This window comes from Rhinoraja longicauda, unplaced genomic scaffold (genome assembly GCF_053455715.1).
Source record: "Rhinoraja longicauda isolate Sanriku21f unplaced genomic scaffold, sRhiLon1.1 Scf000802, whole genome shotgun sequence".
Classification (NCBI taxonomy): Eukaryota; Metazoa; Chordata; class Chondrichthyes; order Rajiformes; family Arhynchobatidae; genus Rhinoraja; species Rhinoraja longicauda.
Genome location: NW_027602018.1, coordinates 16,328 through 37,758, shown reverse-complemented (window position 1 = coordinate 37,758; position 21,431 = coordinate 16,328). Strand labels below are relative to the sequence as shown.

The window sequence follows — 21,431 nt, the reverse complement described above, 5'->3', positions numbered from 1 at the left end:
AACAATTCAGTGGTCAGTTACTGATAGTTCTGCTATAATACAGTACTTGTGTTTCTAAGTAAACTTGCATAAAGGACAATCGTGTTATAAAAATGATTATGTCAAAGGGGAAGAGGGGGTTGGGAGCTAAAGCTTTGCAGACGCGCAATAACACTTTTTCTGGCATTATCTTCAAAAATAAGCCGCTTAATAGCTCTGGGTTTATTTTTTTAACTGCAACCTAACAATGAATGAATGAATGAATGAATGAATGAATGAATAAGTTTATTGGCCAAATATGCATATACAAGGAATGTGCCTTAGTGCTTCGCTCACAAATGACAACACAAACATACAGTTAACAATTAGGAATAAAGCATAACCACATCAAAACAATAAGGATACAACATTATGGTCTAAACATGTGGGTGAAAATAAACCAGAGCAAAAAAGAGACTACAGACTTTGGTTATTGAGTAGAACTATCACTCGTGGAAAAAAGCTGTTTTTATGTCTGGCTGTGGCTGCTTTGACAGTCCGGAGTCGCCTTCCAGAAAGAAGTGCTTCGAAGAGTTTGTGGCCAGGGTGAGAGGGGTCAGAGATGATCTTGCCCGCTCGCTTCCTGGCCCTTGCTGTGTACAGTTCGTCAATGGGGGGAAGGTTGCAGCCAACAACTTTCTCAGCTGTGCGAACGATCCGTTGCAGCCTCCGGATGTCGTGCTTGGTGGCTGAGCCAAACCAGACCATGATGGAGAAGGTGAGGACAGACTCAATGATAGCAGTATAGAATTGGACCATCATTGCCTGTGGCAGATTGTGTTTCTTCAGTTGCCGCAGGAAGTACATCCTCTGTTGGGCCTTTTTGACTGTGGAGTGGCCACTTAGTGGCCCCCCATTTAAGGTCCCTGGAGATGATGGTTCCAAGGAACTTAAATGACTCCACAGATGTGTCTATGGTGTTGTTGATGGTGAGTGGGGGGAGGGGAGGGGGATCTCTTCCAAAGTCTACAATTAGTTCCACAATTAGTTGAGAGCATTGAGCTCTAGGTTGTTGCGATGGCACCAGGATGCCAGCTGTGTCACTTCCCCTCTGTAGGCAGATTCCTCCCCATCCTGGATCAGTCCAATCAGGGTAATGTCATCCGCAAACTTGAGGAGCTTGACAGAGGAGTCTGTGGAGGTGCAGTCGTTGGTGTAGAGAGAGTAAAGGAGAGGGGAGAGTACGCAGCCTTGCGGTGCTCCTATGCTGAGGGTCTGCGGGTCCGAGATGTGCTTTCCCAGCCTCACATGCTGCTTCCTGTCCGTCAGGAAGTTGATGATCCACTGACAGAGGGGTTCAGGCACAGTCAGCTGGGAGAGTTTGTAGTGTAGTAGCTCTGGCACAATGGTGTTAAAAGCAGAGCTAAATTCTACAAACAGAATCCTGGCATAGGTCTCCTTGCGGTCTAGGTGCTGGAGGATGAAGTGCAGGCCTAGATTGACTACATCGTCCACCGATCTATTGGCCCTATATGCAAACTGCAGGGGGTCCAGCAGGGAGTTTGTGATGTTTTTCAGCTGGGCCAGCACAAGTCTTTCAAAGGTCTTCATAACTACAGAGGTAAGTGCGACAGGCCTGTAGTCATCAACAATGCTAACGGTTATATCATTGACATTGTTTAACAATATATCATTGCACAAATATCAATAGAACTAATCCCTTGTCATCTTCAATTGCCATCTGTGGTGAAACTGACAGCCTATATTCTTAAAAGACAATGACATCTAATTAATGTGGAAAAGTTACATGGAAACAGATTTTTCCCCAGATTTTTTTTTCACAGGGCAGTTTTTTTCCACTTGTCCATTTTGAAACAAACATTTAAGTAGTTTTCAAGTTCCTGATCGAAATTGTGTTCTAACCAATTTGTCGCACATATTACAAATAACATTCCCTAATTCATCAGTCATATTATATCCAATTCTCAATCTGGAAACATACGCAGAACTATCTGTGCTGATGATATCTGGGTCCTCTTTCATTTTCATAACTAATAATGCTCAATGCTCTAATAGAGCTAAGTTGTATAATTATTAACCAAGCAAGACCGGCTCAGGAAGACATCAATGGAAAACCTTACGTAAGATAAATTTAAAGGGATGACAACGATTAATGGTACAAGGATGTAGGCTAAAGCTTCTGGGGATCATTATTCATTACTTCTACCCACTGATGTATCAGTTTTGCTAAGTCTCTTGGAGATTTAAGTCAAGTCGAGTTGTGTTTATTGTCATATGCACAAGAATGGCAAGGAATAGGTGCAATTAAAATGTTGCTTGCAGCAGCATTACAGCAGGCACATAGAGTCAGACAATTTGCCAAAACACAAAACATACATAATTTACACAAGCTTCACAAGACAGTGAAAAGTAAAAGACTGCTAAAAACAAGACATTAGAGAAAACACAATTATAAAACAAATCCATGGTAGTTCAAGTGGCAATCTGTAGTATTCCGTTGCGGAGGTAGGATTAGGATTATACACTGTGGTTTAAGAAGCAGTTGGTTGTGGCAGTTCCTGAACCCTGTGGTGTTGGACTTCAGGCTTCTGTATCTCCTGCCCGATGGTGGCAGTGAGAAGAGGGCATGGCCTGGCTGGAGAGAATCTTTGATGACAGATGCCACCTTCGTTAGGCACAGCCTCATGTGGGAGATGGTGGGAGGGCTGCGTCTGTGTTGGATCAGGCTGTGCCCAGTACCCTCTGCTGCCTCCTACTGTCCTGTGTGTGAGCAGACAAAGTGAGAAGAGGACGGATAAGGAAAGCCTGAGGCTACGGTTTAATGTTGCTTCCTCTTTCATGAAACTTGGTGGAAAAAATGAGGAGACAAATAATAACTTTGGAAGGAATACAGAACACCTGGGATGTTTCTGCATTAATACTTGCAGTCGGGAAGATGCAGAAAGCTCAGAGCTATACGTAGCTATATGTAGCAGGCCCAAGCAGAGGCAGGAGTTTGAGCAATTCGAGGGCTTAATTTCTGGGAATCAAGTTGGGATGCATAAAGAGTATCAGTTCAAGATTGGATTTGTGGTAAGTTATTAAAAAGGATATGGGTAAAACCAGAACCATGGTTCTAAACTGAGATAGACTGACAAGTAATTCAGCAAAACTGAATTAGAATCAGCAACCTGATGGGGGACCATGTACGGAGCAATTGGGGGCATTCATGAAGAAGATTTGCGGGCTTCAGGAGAAACGTAAACGGTTGGAACTGGCAAATGTGGAGTCTCTGGGATGACTTAATGCATAATGGGTAAGATACAGTTTTATCTGTCATATACAGCAGATATGAGCTGGACCAATTGCATTCAAAATTGCTGGAGCATAACAGGGACATTAGAAACAAAATGATCAGTACTTCTGAGTAAGACAATAATAGTAAAAATACCAAAGCACAGAGAGCAACCATAGTGGTGCAAGGTCAGTAGCAGCTCAGTGCTCAGGTACGGTTGTGGTTAGGTTCCTGTAGAGTGGTCCAAGAACCTGATGGTTGATATGAAGAAGCTGTTCTTGAACCTTGGAGGCAAAGGTTTTCTAACATCTGTACCTTCTTCCCAATGGCAGAGAAGCGAGTGTGGCTGGGATGGAGTGGGTCTTTGATGATATTGGCTGCCTTCTTGATGCTGTGCTTCATGTAGATCCCTTTGATGGTGGGGAGGTCAATCACCATAATGGACCGAGCAATTTCCACGACTTACTGCAGTCTTTTATTTTTGGGCTTTCAGGTTACTGAACCAGGCAGTGATGCAATCAGTCAGTTTGCTCTCCACTGTAATCCTCTTGATGTTTGATAGAGTATTCAGTGACATGCTGAATCTCCTGACACTTCTGAGGAATGAGGTTCTCATGTGAAACGTCAATTGGTTAATGCTACAGAAAGCTGAAAGGAGCATGTCGAGTGCAGGTGCAAAATTAAAAGGGAAACTTAGGAAAGCACAAGGAGGGTACAAAAATACAGAAAATAACCCCAATTTGATTTGATCAGGGTATCTATCAGGTGGCAGAGTACTTTGTTAAGGCTCTTAATGAATGCTTCAAGTCATAATGCCATACAGTATGGAAACATGCCCTTTGGCCAAACCTGTCGATGCCGACCTTGTTGGCATTCTGGGCGAGTTCCTTTTCTTGCATTTGGCCCAAATTGTCGGCATTTGGCCCTTTGTGGCTGTCGCAACAGAGGGGGTGATCCTTATGTTTCAGCCAAGGGAAGACACTGGATGAAATAAATATAGTACGAGAGGAAATATTAAAAGGGATACTCTTTGAAAGGAGACACATCACCTGGCCCTAATGAACTGCTGTTCAGCAATCCTCCAACATAAGTCCTGTAGCCAGGGAACAATGGAAAATGATTGTCATCGGCTTCATAACACGCTTCCCCCACAGGTTTTCTGGCTAATTGCATAGAGTGCAACAAGATAACGTGGAAGAGTAGAGCCATTGGATGGAGGTGGGGCATTTGGATAAGATTCTAACCAGTCTGTGACCATCTCAGAAAAGCTGGGGAGCAATGCCTGATTAATTTGGTTGTAAATATTTTTGACGGGATCTTTTTCTGTAGCATTGGATACAATCTGCATGGAATTTTAATGTGTCTTTTCCACGGCACTGTCAGGCATGGTGATCAAACAAGGTAAAGGCACTTGGGACCCACTGGTGAGTGATAAATTGGCTCCTAAATTGGCAGTGACAGGAAGCACAGTTTGATTAATTTTATTGTGACTGCAAAGCTGTTTTTAGAAGAGTTCCACAGGCTCACCACATGGTCTCTTGGTATATCTAAGTGGCACAATAACGAAGTTTGTACATGACATAAAACTTGGCTGCATGACGGACAATGGAGAGAAAAGCTTCAGACTGTAAGAAGATCTCGATGTTCTGGCCATTTAGGTAGGGGAATGGAAATTAAAAGGTAATTGTGAAAAGTTAATGCATTTGAGGAGGTGCAACAAGGCAAAGCAATGTTTGATCAATGGAAGGGTACTGAACGATGCAGAGAATCTGGACAGTCTGGTGTGTAGGTCCACTAAAGGTTATAGACATTAAAAGCCATATTTCCTTTACTAACTACAATACAACAGCAAAAAAGAAATGCCAAAACTGGGTTGGCCACAGATGAAGCAATATATATTATTGCCTTCATCACATTATAGCTTGGATGTGAGTGCAGAGAACATTTATGACCATCTTAACAGACCAGAAAATGTTAGCTATAATGAAAGATTAGATAAACTTGTTTCCTTTGAAACAGAAGAAACTAATGAAGATTTAATTACAATACAATACAATACAATATATCTTTATTGTCATTGTACCCAGGGGTAATTGATCCATATAAAATTATGAGTGGAGGCCAGTTCGTTGGATGCTTTCAAGAGAGAGCTGGATAGAGCTCTTAAGGATAGCGGAGTGAGGGGGTATGGGGAGAAGGCAGGAACGGGGTACTGATTGAGAGTGATCAGCCATGATCGCATTGAATGGCGGTGCTGGCTCGAAGGGCTGAATGGCCTACTCCTGCACCTATTGTCTATTGTCTATGAGGGCTTAGAGGAAGTAAATGGGAAGGATTTAATTCTGTCTCCATGCTTTATCTCTCTATAACTCTATGTAAGGGCCATCTCGAATTGTGAGTGAGTGGGAATAGAGGGGATGAATGTCATACTGACAACCCTGCACTGACTGGCATCCAACACTCCAGCTTGCCAAGTTAGGACCGTGAGAACACAAGATTAGGAAAATAAAGTGCAATGGGCCACACAGTCCTTTGGCTCATACACAGCACTCACGTCTGTTGTGCTGTCAGTTCATTCACCCTGTTATTAAGACTCTGAGCATTTGGATAAAGAGCATTACATTTTACTATATTCCTTTACATTGACACAATTTTCTGCTGCATGTTTACTGTTATGTATTCTGTCCAATTCTGCCATGTTTTACCATTATTTTTAATTATATCACTTTTTCCTTTCTGTTTAATTTTCTCAATTTAGCCTTAACCTACACTCTACCCATTAACCAAGAGTGTTTATATTCATATATGAATCGGAACATTGAAATTCACATTTGCATTGGCTTTATTGGCACATTAGATGCAACAACATCAAAAATATATACATTACATTTTTAGTTATTCTAACTAAAGTAGACCACGTTAGCGCAAAAAAACTAATAGATCAAACTAATATATCAAACAACACTGCAAAGATCAGTGTTGTGGTGGAGTTGTGGTTAGGGTAATGATTCAAGAACTGTTCATGAACCTGCAGGTAATGGTTCTTGGGCTCCTGTACCACACACAGCATGATACACACTTTATTATACTGCAAGCAATACACAAATGTTCACTATATTCTGGACATCTGAAGTGACCATTTAGCAAGCATGAAAAATTGAGACAATTGATTTGGGTAGGATTTGGGACAAAATCCCTACTAATAGGATATTCCCAATCTTGCTTGCTCAACCTAATAATGTAAACACTCGTAAACCTGTGGCATCTGCTGCCAAGAAGGAGAATGCAGATTCCCCTGCATACTGTTGTTTGCCAGCCTGACTTGGTTAGCAATATCTTGTAACTCACCAGCAGTGTGCTGTTTTGTGCCTTGATGTGTTTATAGTTTTGCTGATGTTTCAGAAACTATGATTTCTCCTCTCTTCTTCATTCATCTTTTTTGTTTGCTTAGATATTGGACATCATTGAGCAACCTTGTGGCATCGCTGTTGAACTCTGTCCGGTCCATTGCATCCTTGCTTCTCCTTCTCTTCCTCTTCATCATTATCTTTTCCTTGCTTGGAATGCAGCTGTTTGGTGGAAAGTATATCTTTGATGACATGCACGTACGAAGGAGTACCTTCGATAATTTCCCTCAGGCCCTTCTGAGTGTCTTCCAGGTAGGTAACTTGCACAAAGCCCCAGAGCAGATCTGTCTAAAATGTATTGGTAGCCTTCAGTGGAGAAGCTCGTGGGTTAAGGCCTCATTTCTGAAAGACAGAGACCAGGCAATGCTGAAATACTGGAGATAGTAATTTATAATGGTCGTAGCACCGGAAGAGGCAATTTAGGCTAAATCAGGCACAAAATATTAAACTGAGGCCTTGTCTTTGCAAATGAATGAAAAAAAGGCCCATGACTGAATTAACTAATATTTATCTCAATTTGAAAACAGCACCAGTATTTCATTGATTGGAAATTAGTTTCAGTATTTGAAATAGTGAGAGTGGTACCCAGGTCTGTGGTGCTGATAGGCGGCAGCTTTACTTGTGCCACCACTGTAATACCCGTTATTTGCTGAGCCCGGGCGTAAACAAGCATTGACAGCTCGTGTTGAAACAAGCATAAGGGCAAATTCTCTTCTTGTTCATCCCCATTTTTTTTATACTCCTCCCCAGATAAGATGTGGCCTTGTCTCACAAAAGGTGCACTGACACTGTGGCCAATTCAATTCCTACAGCCAGAGTTTCATTGATGCCAGCAGAGAGGACAAAACCGAAATACACTCACAACGACAAGTTTCTGTCCACAGGCTGGAGTGCCTTTAATTTGGAAACATTGCTCTTTCCTCACTCTTACTCCCACTCCAAGTGCCCACCCAAAATCCACCCCTTTCACCCAACTCCTTAACAATTGCCCATCCTTCCAACCCACCATCCCCTGCTTGGCTTCCCCCATTTGACGCCCCCCCCCCCCTCCCACTCCTCAAAACTCTCACATTGGTTAGATATCTCTGCGTTCAGCTGCTTACAACTGGCCTCCCATCCATACCCATGCACCAATTTGATCACCTCCATCTTGCCCTCTCCATCCTCTCCGATCCACCCTTCTGCAACTCTGCTGGCCCAGTCTCCTCCATTACACCATTCCCCCAGTCACAACATTAACCCATCTCAATCCTTCCCAACCCACTCTACCCTTATTTTGGTGCTTAACAGATTGAATCACTGCCACCTGACTCCTGAACCAATCATCTCTTTCATCCCTCCTTTCTGGAGGTGCTGCTATGTACTCTTAATATTAACTCTACCTCCTCTACCTACCTTCAGAATCTGAATGCAGGGATATTTCCCTTGATTGAGAAGTCCAGAACCAATTGCCTCAGGAAATGGTGTCAGAATTGGGAAGAAGTTTGTTCAATTCGAATGTTTGAAGAGTCTTTGAATGATGTTCATTGCACAAAAGTGGAGCTGAGGTGAAAGATTGGCCATGATCTCATTCAATGGCAGGGCTGGCATGAGGGGCTGAATGGCCTACTCCTGCTTCCACCTCTTATGTTCATGTGCTGCATCCTTGCCTGTGTACAGTGCCAGTGTGGGGGTAGGTTCAAACTCTGTTCTGCTCTGTTCCGTGCAGATACTTACTGGTGAAGATTGGAATTCTGTCATGAATGATGGCATCATGGCGTACGGAGGACCCATCTTCCCTGGAGTGCTCGTCTGCATATACTTCATCATCTTGTTTGTCTGCGGAAATTGTATCCTTTATTGTGGAGATAGGGGGAGGGGAATGGTGAGTGGTGGGCAGAGAGGACGAGCAGTGGTGAATGTAGTGAGCAATGCTGTGTGCTGGGAAGGCCTGTGTATGGCAGGAATTTAGCCATGATGGATATAGAAACATATAGAAAATAAGTGCAGGATGAGGCCATTAGGCCCTTTGAGCCAGCACCGCCATTCATTGTGATCATGGCTGATTATCAACAATCAGTAACCTGTGCCTGCCTTCTCCCCATATCCCTTGATTCCACTAGCCCCGAGAGCTCTATCTAACTCTCTTTTAAATTCATCCAGTGAAATGGCCTCCACTGCCTTCTGTGGCATAGAATTCCGCAAATTCACAACTCTCGGGGTGTAAAAGTATCGTCTCACCTCAGTTTTAAATTACCTCCCCTTTATTCTTAGACTGTGGCCCCTGGTTCTGGACTCCCCAACATTGGGAACATTTTTCCTGCATCTAGCTTGTCCAGTTCTTTTATAATTTTATACGTCTCTGTAAGATCCCCTCTCATCCTTCTAAACTCCAGTGAATACAAGCCTAGTCTTTCCAATCCTCCCTCATATGACAGTCCCACCACCCCAGGGATTAACCTTGTGAACCTCAATAACAAGGATGTCCTTCCTCAAATTAGGAGACCAAAACTGCAGACACTACTCCAGATGTGGTCTCACCAGGGCCCTATTACAACTGCAGAAGGACCTCTTTGCTCGTATACTCAAATCCTCTCGTTATGAAGGCCAACATGCCATTAGCTTTCTTCACTGCCTGCTGTACCTGCACGCTTACTTTCAGTGACTGATGTGCAAGGAGTTGCTCAATAATCCTAGACTGACTCCATCTTGTAATACCCATGATTTTAATTATAGATGAGATTTAATCAACAGCAAAGAGTCTTACAAAGTATTTTGTCCTTCAAGAGCACCAACGATGATACAGTATGGAAACAGATCCTAATGCTCACCGTGTCTGTGCCCACCACCAATCACCCACTTACATGAATCCTGCTTTTTTAAAGTCACCTCACATTGACCTCTGTAAATTGCCCTTAGTGTGGAGGGAGTGGATGGGAAAATGGGATAACATAGAATTAGCATAAACGGGTGATCAATGGACAATGTGAAGTCTGTGCCAGTCTGAAGAAGGGTCTCGACCCAAAACTTCACCCATTCCTTCTCTCCTAGATGCTGCCTGACCTGCTGAGTTACTCCAGCATTTTGTGATACCTTCGATTTGTACCAGCATCTGCAGTTATTTTCCTACACAATGGTCAATGTGGACTCAGTGGGCTGAAGTGCCTGTTTCCATGCTTATTTTTAATACTTATTTTTCTAGTAGAGAGGACTACATTGTGGATACTGAATGCTGTGCACTAGATGGGAAGTAGATTCCGTGGTCAGCATTGAGATTGGACCACATGAACCCTGATGTAAGTTTTCTGCACTTGATCTCTACTCGCATGGCTGACACTGAGAAAAGTGAGTTCTAGCTACTTAAAAATAACTTATATTTCACAACCTAATTCTAACAGATACAAAATAAAACTGAACTAAAACTGCCTTGACAATAAAGCTTTAGTTTATTCTCTTCATAAACAAGTCCTTGCCTCAGAACTTGGTGTATATTTTTTTCCTTAGCCCAATATTTGTAGACATCTTGTTGAATGTTTTCCTGGCCATTGCAGTTGACAATCTGGCAGAGGCAGAAAGTCTAACATCAGCTCAGAAGGAAGCTGCTGAGGAAAAGAAAAGGAAAAAACTGGAGAGGTAAGTGAGGTCAGGTGGAGAGGCCAGCATGCACAATAACTGGAAGGCAGTGTCTGATAGCAAAGTAAAGCACAAATGGGAATGTTTGTCCTGTCACTGTGCGGGTGCACAGTAACTATATTCTGAAGTGAACATTCCATGGCCTGCATTCAGAAAAGACAGAAGTGTAAAAATGAACAAGTTAATCTCCATAATAAAGGCCCCTGGACTGAGTAATTAAATAGTCAGGATCTTGGCTCAGTGGCTGAGAATCAGACGATGAGCCAGGTTCCTTACCTGAGAAATGACACAGTGATTGAGAAATGGCCCAAGATTTCAGCTCTATGAGTGAGGTGACCCAGCATCTCAACTTTGTGACTGAAAATTGGCCCAGGATCTCAGCTCAGTGACTGATAAATTGCCCAGGATATTAGCTCTGTGACTGAGAAATGGCCCAGCATGTCAGTTCTGCGACTTAGAAATGGCACAGGCTCTCAACTCTGTGACTGAGAAATGGCCAAGGATCTCAGTTCTGTGGCTGAGAACCAGTCAAGGGTCTGGATTCAGCGACTGAGAAATGGCCCAGGATATCAGCTCAGTAAATGAAATCTGATCAGGGCCCCAGTTGCAGCACCAAGCTGAGTGATATGGCTCCAGTTTGCCTGGTTCACGTCCCATGCTGTGTGTGTTCCCAAGGCACCGTGTCTACCCCTGAGGCTCCTCTTGTCCAAGGATGTGTCTTCAATCCTGCACTCTGCTTTTGTTACTTAGAGCTGCCCATCCTGGCCAATCGGAAGAGGAAAAGCTGTTTTTGAAAAAACTTGAGCTGGCAAAACTTAAGGCTGAGGGAATTCCCACCACTGCCAAGGTAAAGCCTGCTCCAAATGTGCATTCTACTGCTTTGTGGTCATAGTCATGGAGCTATACAGCAAGGAAACAGGCCTCTCAGCCAACTTGGCCATGCCAACCAAGTTGCCAAGCTGAGCTAGTCCCACTTGACTGCATATGAGCCCTATCTCTCCAAACCTTTTCTATCCATGCACCTGTCCAAGTGTGTTTTAAATGTTGTAATTGTACCCACCACTACTACTTGCTCTGGTAGCTCATTCCATATACCCATCTCTCTATGTGAAAAAATTGCTCCTCTAAAATCTTTCCACTCTCGCCTTAAACCTATGCAATCTAGGTTTAGACTCTGATGGAGAAAGGACTGTGGTTTTTCACCTTATCTTTGCCCTTCATGATTTTGTAAACTTCTATGAGGTCACCCCTCAGTCTCTGATCCTCCAGGGAAAAAACGCATTATCCCGCTTCTTCTTATAACTCAAGCGCTCCAGAACTGGCAACATTCTCATAAATCTTTTGTGCAACCTATCCAGTATAATGACATCCTTCCAATAGCTGACCAGAACTGTACACTATATCCAAAATTGGTTTTACCAATGCCGTGTACAGTTGTAACACAATGTTCCAACTCGTGTACTCAATACCCTGGCCTATGAAGGCAAGTATGCCAAAAGACCTCTTTGCCACCTTGTCTATCTGTGTTACCACTTTCAGGGAACTAGGTACTTGCACTCCTTGCCCTTTCTGTTGTACAACACTCCCCAGGACCCTTCTGCCATGATAAATGTACTGTGTCAGCCCAGCTTCAAGCTGGCTCTGTGAGTAAATAACATAACATAAACAGTTCCGATTAAAGGTGTTGACCTGAAACTTTGACTCTCTTTCTGTCTCCACAGAGGCTGTCTGACCTCCCGAGTCATTCCAGCATTTTCTGTTTTAATTTCAGAAAACCATCATCTGCAGTTTTGTTTTATTTTCTCCCCACTATCTTGAATGATGCCCCAGTTTGGCTTGGGATGAGGTAAACAGGTCTAATTTTGGACTTCATAACACAGAGTTGAAGGAAGATCTGTAGGTCTGGCCAGAGACTGAATAATGCAGGATGGTGGAGGGGAAGTACTGTATACAGCATTTAGGCATAGATCGGATGGAGCATGGGGTACACAATTCCAACTTGCACTGAAGAGCTCAAAGAGATGGCAGAGTGGGAGGATCTACCTCTTTGTCATAGGGGAACTGGAGGTGACGATCCTGCCCCACATCCCCGCCTCCTGATTCCAGCCCTATTACATCAGCCCCTCCAGTTATGTCTCCGGGATCATGAGTCCTGACTCTAGCCTGCCCTGCCTGACCACTGAAGCGCTGCTTCATTCGTCATATCATATCATATATATACAGCCGGAAACAGGCCTTTTCGGCCCACCAAGTCCGTGCCGCCCAGCGATCCCCGTACATTAACACTATCCTACACCCACTAGGGACAATTTTTACATTTACCCAGCCAATTAACCTACATACCTGTACGTCTTTGGAGTGTGGGAGGAAACCGAAGATCTCGGAGAAAACCCACGCCAGGTCACGGGGAGAACGTACAAACTCCTTACAGTGCAGCACCCGTAGTCAGGATCGAACCTGAGTCTCCGGCGCTGCATTCGCTGTAAAGCAGCAACTCTACCGCTGCGCTACCGTGCCGCCCTTCATTTGGTTCTAAGATTCAAATTCTCCAAGCAATCTGTCGAGGAAATTGACTTAGAGGAAAATCAAAGGAAAAATGGAGACTTCGAGGTTTGCTTCAAGAGACTTTATTGCATGATATCATGGAGGGATGGTGGCAGTTAACTGCTCACCGGTTCTCTGACTTTGCAGCAGAATTAGCCGACAGTTGTACAGTGCAGTAAACAACTTTGTTTTTGTTAGATACAATTATACGGAAACATACTTCGTCCTTGGCTATATGTTTTCCTGTTATTACTATCTACTACATGGGTATTAATTAATTCATTAGTCATAATATACTTTTTGTTTATGTTAATCTTATTCAACAAAGTCAAATATAATACAATTCAACAAAGTCAAACATGAGACATTATTCTATCTCATTTTTCAAGCAGACCGCACCACTCTTGAGCCAATTATAAGCCCCCATATACTGCAACGTTTCTATGCTACTAGCGGCAGGGGGCGCAGGTAGTCTACCCAGCTATTGCTGTGCTGTTTTTGATCACAATAGTTACTGACATTACAGGGTTAACTATTGTGATCCAGCTACCAGTAACTTTCCACTGAGAAACAGGCTTCCTTATCTATGTCCTAATTTGTTGTGGTTTATTCACCATGCTACGCATTCCCAGACAAGGGATAATGCGTCTGAAACTTGTTTTGCCAAATTCCCATGATCTTCTGCACCTGGTCCACCAGAGATGCCAATTGCCACATCCGCACACCCTTTCTTTGCCTTGTTTAATTCCGATCAAAGTTAAGTAAATGAAGATTTTAATTTTTTCTTCTATACAATCACTCTGGCAATTTCATCTTTGCAAACTCTGAGAAGAAACCCAGACAAGATTACTCAGACCCAGTGACTAGTAAGCAGTGTACTACATGAAGTTTCATTTGTATCTAATTACAGGCATCCCCAGGTTATGAATGCCTGACTTATGGACAGCCCATACATGTGAAGGAGCATTTTGGAGACAGTTGGTATGGAATTGCTAGCTGCAGGCATCTTAGCTGTGTGGGAACTTGGTTTAAAGCAAGATCTGAATGGTTTAGTTAAACCTCTGGCTTCCCTACATCTTGCCCTTGATTGGCCTTTGTTTTTATTTAAATATAACGGCTGTACAACTTAACCATCTGCAGAAATACAGTGGGATTGGGAATACGGACGCACCAGGCACTGCAGGAATCATGAGCATAAAACAAACTGCTGGAGGAACCTAGCAGGTCATGCAACATCTGTGGAGGGAAATGGACAGATAATGTTTTGGGTTGGAATCCTTCTGGAAGTTCCTACCTGAATTCCTCATCTGTCCATTTCTCTCCACAGATGCTGCTTGACCCACTGAGTTCCTCCAGCATTTATTCTTTCACAGTTGCAGTCGCCGCACCCCGAATATAAAGTAATCTGTACAAACACTTGGTGACCTCCAAAACTATGTGGTTGCACATTGTGTGAATCTCACCATTATCAGATTAAATATAACTTTTATTGGTACTCTTGAAAATATTGTGACCTCTGGCTTTGTATGTGTGTACTCAGCGGATAAACTCTGATTTATGTCCGCGCGATTACTAGATGTTTAATTACTCTTGTTTTATTGTTGCAGCTTAAAGTGGATGAATTTGAAGCCAACGTCAATGAAGTCAAAGATCCATATCCTTCTGCTGACTTTCCAGGTAATGTCCAGGAACAGCTACTGATTCCATCTCGGTCAGGTCTCCAAAGGAGGTTTACAGAGCTTTGTATTTCCACAGCTCCCGACAACATGACAGGATTTTAAAACAGTTCACAACTAAATAAATTATTTTGTAGCTAATGGTGTAATGTTGAAAGTTATGGGCGTAAAATCCAACAAAATAAAATGGTTAAATGCGCAGGTCAGTTGGAAAAGGGGACAGCTCTGATCTTCAAATGCAAGGATATCTTGTACCCACAACAGATCTTGGTTTAAAGTCGGTGTCCGTGAAAAGCGGCAAATCCATATCAATAAGCTGGAGTATTTACCAATGTTTGGTGCTCATGTGCTAAAGCTTGCCTTGAACTCATGATCACCAACAAGAACTCTGAGTCAGACACAGTGATTCTGCATCCAGGAGATCTGACCTCTCTCGTTTCATTGTTTTGTGGGATGTTGACTTTGTTGCCAAGACCTGAAATTATTGCGCATCAGTAATTGGCATCAGTAATAATTCGGAGTTTTGTGAGACTCAATATTTAACATTCCCACTGTGCAATGATGTAGTCAGTCTTATCGGAAAGGATCACCCTTGAAGTGAGCACCCAGATCCTGAGCATGTCCATTGCTTTGATATCCCCAAGAGCTTCAGACCTTAAACATGAATACTCCAACCTTAACTGCATAGTTTTGCCCGGACTGAGTGATGTACTGATGTGACAGGTGCTGGGTACATGTTTGCTTGGGGAGAAGACTATCATTTAATAAACTCAGATATTCCTCTATTCAATTATTTTAAAATTCCAAATGTTTTCATCTGGCTTACCAGTTGATATTTGTTGTAGTTCCTTCCCACACTCCCCTCCAACTTGCCCAGGCCTCGGATCTCATGGTGGCTCCCGTCTCACCAGGGCCCCGAATCCCATTCTCCATTCCACCTCGCCAGGTTCACAGATCCCATGCTCCCATCCCGTCTCCCGGCCCCTGGTCCTGCAATCCATTCCAACTGACAGGGATCCTGTATCCAGTGGTCCCTTCTCAGTCTCTGGGGCCCTGGTTCCCACACTTCTGATTTGCTGTGTCCCTGATTCCAATAATCTGGCACTGAGTACATCAGATTATCAGAGTTTTATTGTATTCTGCTGTTGTAAATGGAGCAACTCTCAAGGTGCTCCCCAGCTCCTAATGTTGCTCGCAGTAACAGGCTGCCTGTGGCGGGACAGAGACTCCTACTCAGCTCACCGCCATCCTCTTTGTTCTTTGCTCAACAGGTGACGATGAGGAGGAGGAGCCAGAATTCCCACTGAGTCCACGCCCACGACCTCTGTCTGAGTTGCAGCTAAAAGAGAAGGCAATCCCCATACCCAATGCCAGCTCCTTCTTCGTCTTTAGTCCCGAAAACAAGTAGGTATCTGCGCAGGTGGGAGAAATGATATGGTGCATGCCGTCTTTTACAGCTACCTGAGTGGACAGATTTGAGGGGCTCAAAAAGCACCTGTCCTTTCATGTATTCTTTTGACTAAAAAGGAACTCATTCAGCTAATCATGAGCACAAGCTAACATGTTGGTTAGGAAATTCCACTGGTGTTCAGGAAATGTCAAGATAAACCTGTTTAGAGCGTACTGTACTCCTCTTTACACTGCTCCTTTGTGGATAAAGTTTAATAAGTCAAGCATCCATAAACTTAAGGTTGCCTATAATGACTGCATGCGCATATTGCTTAGAAAGCCAAGGTGGTGCAGTGCAAGTGAACTGTTTTGTAGTGCAGGAGTCAATACGTTTCATGCCCTGTTGAGGAATCTCATGTTTAAATTTATATGCCGATTGAATGGTTCTCAGAATTCCATCATTGTGCTGCTGGTAAATCCTGGTTTCAGTGCCGTGAGGTACCTGTCACCTATGTGGAAACATTGGTATTGTTGCCTTTTCTAATTTAATTTAATTTTATATGTATATACTGTGTACTGTATGTGTATTCTAATGGACCATGAGTCTGCTTAATAAAATTTTATTATTATTATTATACACCAATCGCATGCTCCCACTCATGTCCCTGTAATCCGTTCTGTCTCATGTTCCATCAACTCCACCCTGAAGGATCTACTGAATCCCACGAGAGAAAGCAAAGACAAACGACACTTAGCTGAGCCAGATACCTTGTGTCACGTTTATTCCAGAAGCCCCTTTTAACTACATTCACACCAATCATAACCCGTGTGCAGATAAGGCCAATTAGTGCGTCTGACCTTGGAGTTATTATTGAGCTCTTGTGGCTGGGCCTTCTTGAGAGGCTGCTGGTGAGTTGCCAGCGGTGACAAGCTGTATGCAAAACCAATGTGGGAGTGACGGCACCACATCCCGATTGTCCTACCACTCATCTACACACGACCGACAATATACAGTCGCCAATTAATCTGCCAATCCTCCTGCCTTGGGATGTGAGAGGCAACCGTGGAGACCCACAAGATCACAGGGATAATGTGCTGACGCAAACTGCTCCTGAGGCTGGGATCGAACCTGGGTCACTGGACCGTGAGGCAGTAGCTCCACCTGCTGTACCACTGTGATGTCTTGAAACAGTAGATAGGTGTAATCACGAACATCATTGCATGACTTACTCCGAGACTTCAAGAGCAGAAAAGTCACACCCATCTTTTGATCCTGCCTTCCTCAGACCTGCTTCTCAATTTCAGATTGTCCCTTTTTTCTGTCTCTTCCAGATTACGTAAACTGTGCCACAGAATTATCAATGCCACCACCTTTACCAACTTCATCCTGCTCTTCATTCTGCTTAGCAGTATTTCACTGGCCGCAGAAGACCCCATTCGAGCAGATTCCTTTCGCAACCAGGTGAGAGCTTTCCGGTTCACAGTGAATGATGCACCATCTACATTTTATTTTACACACTTTTTACATTTGTTGATCAACTGGCCTCGATAATTTTCTAACTGCTGTTCATATTGTTTCTTCTGCAGATCCTTGCCTATTTTGACATTGCTTTTACTGCTATCTTCACTGTAGAGATTGTTCTGAAGGTAATGCATTTACTCCTGTTTGCCTGTTGATCAATCAAACTCGGTATTTATGTCTTTCTGCTACCCTGTCTGTTATTTCAGATCAGTCACTCAATTTCTCTTCCTCTAGCCTCCCTTACTTTCTTTATCTTTCGCTTTCCATGTCTCTAAATACATTAATCCATTTCCTCCAATTGTTTTAGCATCATAGTCTATAGTCAAAACTGGCCCTTTTGCCCAACTCATCCATGCTGAACAAGTTTTTGTCTAGGTTGCCTAGTGCTTCTTGCCAGCGCCTGCCTCATATCCCTCTAAATCTTTCCTATCCTTGTCCTGTTGTACCTGTCCAAGTGTCTTAAATGCCGTCATTATTGCAGCCTCTACCGCTACCTCTTGCAGCTCATTCCATGCGTGCACCACCCTCTGTGTGGAAAATGATGCATCACAGATCCCCGTTAAATCTTTCCCCTTTAAATCTTTTGTGGGATTTAGGCATCTGAGAAATCCAGCATTGCCTGCCTCTAATTGGCTTTGAGAAGTTGCTGGTGGGTGATCAACTTCAACTATGTGGTGAAAATTCTCCCAAAAGTGTTATTGGAAGCGAGACAGTTTTATTGCTGCCATGTCTACCAAGATGCAATGAAAGATCTTTTCTTCTGTGTGCTATCCTGGCAAATTATAACATACATGAGGTAGCCCAATAGAGAATATGAACTGAGTGCAGAATGTAGTATTACAGCTATTGAGAAAATGCAATTAAAATAAAAGTGCCAGGGCTGCAAGGAGGCAGATTGGAAGATTGGGAATTAATCCTTAGTATATGAGAACACCCGGCAAGCCTTGAATGGAACCCCCAAGGACAAAGGAAAAGAGGTCGCCCCAGGAACAGCTGGAGAAGAGGTGTCCAGGCAGAAATGTCTGGGAGTGGGCTCAACTAGGGAGATCTCGAAAGAACCGCCAACAACCGAGTGAGGTGGAGGACATTTGTCAATGGCCTATGCTCCCTAGAGGAGCAAAGGGCTTAAGAAGAAGAGGAAGAAGATATGCGAACTTCACACAAGAATATGATAGTAGAGGGGAAGAAGTCGTTCTTGAATCGGGTGACACATGGTTTCAAGCTTTTGTACATTCTATTCGACTGGGGAGGGGAAAGGAAGGAATGACCAGAGTGAAAAATGTCCTTAATTATGTTGATTGCTTTCCCAAGGCAGCATGAAGAGCATGGAGTCAATGGTGGGGAGTCTGGTCGGTGTGATGGACTGGGCTACATCCACAACTCTCTGCAATTCCCTGTGGTCTTGGACAGAGCATTTCCCAATCTAAGTTGTGATGCAACCCGATAGTATGTTTCTTGGGTGCATCTGTAGAAATTCGTAAGAGTCATTGCAGACATGCCGAAAGTCTCATGAGAAGGTAGAGGCGTTAGTGGTACTTCTTTAGCTATACTGTCAATGTGAACAGGACAGATTGTTGGTGATATTTGTACCTCAAAACCTGAAGCTTTTGGCCATTTGCACTTCAGCACCAGGGTAGGGAGTACCAGGACTTTGACCATAGTGAAATGTTCCCATGCACTTGCAGGGAAAGGTCCAACCTTGTAGGGTGGTCTTTTAATGATTGATGTTTCGTCCATTATTTACACACTCATCCTATCATTATATCTCTATATCGAACTAATGAGAATTCATGTTCATCCCAATTAATTCCTTGTCAGTCTCAACCTTATTGGTTGGTTACAATTTAAGAGTGAGAACTAAAGACATTCGGAAAAAAATGCCTGTAAACTTCCCTAGGAATAGAGTTCAGAGAGTGGTAACCTGTTGTGAGAACAACAGCAATAAACCAAAAGTTCTGATCGGTAGTCTGAATAGCGTTTACGGTAAATAATAATTTGTAAAACTGCATACTCTGGAAATGTTAAGCAAAACTAGGAAATAGCAGAAGAACTCAGCAGAAGCACTCAGCTTGGTGGTTGAGTCCAATGTTGAAGTGAAACCAGACATTACTTCTGCACCACAATGATGGGCTACTCTGTGGGGATTGAGCTCAACTGGATTTTTTCCCACCATTGCTTGTTCTTGGAAAGGATCCTAGGCATCTGCAGGCAGAAGACCATCAGCACCCAGCCCCGGCATGTTTCTGTGGTTTTCCAGGCTTGTTGCAGCCGATGGAATTACCTGATGTACCAGAGCTGTGAGCAGGGTTCCAGTCAGGGCCCGTTCGCATCAAGGGGTCAGTGCCTATAATGATACCTAATGTTTTATGCACCACAATTTCAGCTGCCTGGACACTGCCATCCCAATATGAAGTGGAAACAGGTTTGTTTTTATGACCTGCACGGTGTTAGCAGTGGATTAATCATACAATTCAGGCATTGTAAGAAAATAACTGCAGATGCTGGTACAAATCGAAGGTATTTATTTCATAAAATGCTGGAGTAACTCAGCAGGTCAGGCAGCATCTCAGGAAAGAAGGAATGGGTGACGTTTCGGGTCGAGACCCTTCTTCAGACTGATGTCAGGGGGGCGGGACAAAGGAAGGATATAGGTGGAGACAGGAAGATAAAGGGAGAACTGGGAAGGGGGAGGGGAAGAGAATGACAGAGGAACTATCTAAAGTTGGAGAAGTCAATGTTCATACCGCTGGGCTGCAAGCTGCCCAAATGAAAAAAAGACAGACCGTTGGCGAGGCTGCCATCGCTGACAGCGCCACCCGGTGGAATGGATGGATCCCTCACCTGCATCTCTGTGTCCCGTAGTTCTTCCCTTGCTCTCCCTCCCTCCCTCCAGACAGAACAAATATAGAGCTTCCCTGGTCCACGCCTTTCACTCCACAAGCCTGCGCATCCAACACATCATTTTTAGATCTTTCCGTCATCTTCCGCGTGATTCCACCACCAGTCACATCTTCCCATTCTTACCCCTTTCCACCTTCCACAGAAACTACCCCCCTCTGCAATTTCTTGGTTCACTCATCCCTTCCCCCACCCCTGTAACTAGCTATTTCCCTCTGTAACCTGCTCCATGTAACACCTGTCCTCATACCTCCTCCCTCACATTCACCCAGGGACCCCAGCAATTCTTCCAGGTGAGACAGAAGTTCACGTGCACTTCCTCTAACCTCGTATATTACATTTGGTGTCCCCGATGTGACCTTCTTTACATTGGCAAGACCAAATGTAGTCTAGGCGATCGTTTCACTGAACACATGCGCTTGATCTACTAAGCCTGCTGGATCTCCCAGTTGCTAACTATTTTAACTTCCCTTCTCATTTCCACAATGATCTTTCTCGTCTGGACCTCCTCCATTACAAGAGTGGGGCCACATGCAAAATGGAGGAACAATACCTCATATTCTGCTTGGGTAGCTTGAAACCTAACGGTATGAACATTACATTCTCCAATTTTAGATGACTAACCTACAAATAACTTCTCCCTTCTCACCCCCTCTTTTCTGCCCCCTCTTTTCCCTCTGTCCTGCTGGATTCGCACCTATTTCTTCCCTTCCACATTCTCCCCCCCCCCCCCCCCCCCTCCTCGCCCCCTTCCACTTATATTCCTTCCTCAAGCTTCAAAATTCACACCTCTTCTACTCTTAGCTCCTTCTCACACATTTTTAATCTTTTTGTTTCTGGCCTTTTTCCAACCATCTGCCTATCAAACCATCACCACCTCTCACCTGTATCAACCTATCACTCACCAGGCTTTGTCACGCCCCCGCCTCTCTTCCAGCTTTCTTCCCGCCACCCTCACCACAATCAGTTTGAAGAATGATCCGTTCTGTGCAGTCATCCAGTACTGTCCACTTTAGCTATAACCGCTCTCAACTTCTAACATAAATGCTCTATCTCTTCAGACACTCTTTTTGACTTGTTTATCCCTTTTGGCCTATTATTTACACTCTCTATTTATCTTACGCTGTCTT

General features: G+C 43.7%; 1 protein-coding gene across 1 annotated transcript in view; it reads left to right on the top strand.

Annotated features, from left to right (window-relative positions):
• The window catches only part of LOC144591288 (voltage-dependent L-type calcium channel subunit alpha-1S-like), a gene marked incomplete at its 3' end in the record, with an annotated part of 47,224 nt that overhangs the window by 13,989 nt on the left and 11,804 nt on the right, over positions 1 to 21,431 (top strand). Inside the window, exons 7-14 of the mRNA XM_078395545.1 lie at positions 6,705 to 6,912; positions 8,369 to 8,489; positions 10,158 to 10,272; positions 11,023 to 11,119; positions 14,424 to 14,493; positions 15,764 to 15,896; positions 17,214 to 17,343; positions 17,469 to 17,528. Of these exons, the coding sequence (XP_078251671.1) occupies positions 6,705 to 6,912; positions 8,369 to 8,489; positions 10,158 to 10,272; positions 11,023 to 11,119; positions 14,424 to 14,493; positions 15,764 to 15,896; positions 17,214 to 17,343; positions 17,469 to 17,528 (934 nt within the window). The remainder of the gene's footprint in view (positions 1 to 6,704; positions 6,913 to 8,368; positions 8,490 to 10,157; positions 10,273 to 11,022; positions 11,120 to 14,423; positions 14,494 to 15,763; positions 15,897 to 17,213; positions 17,344 to 17,468; positions 17,529 to 21,431) is intronic.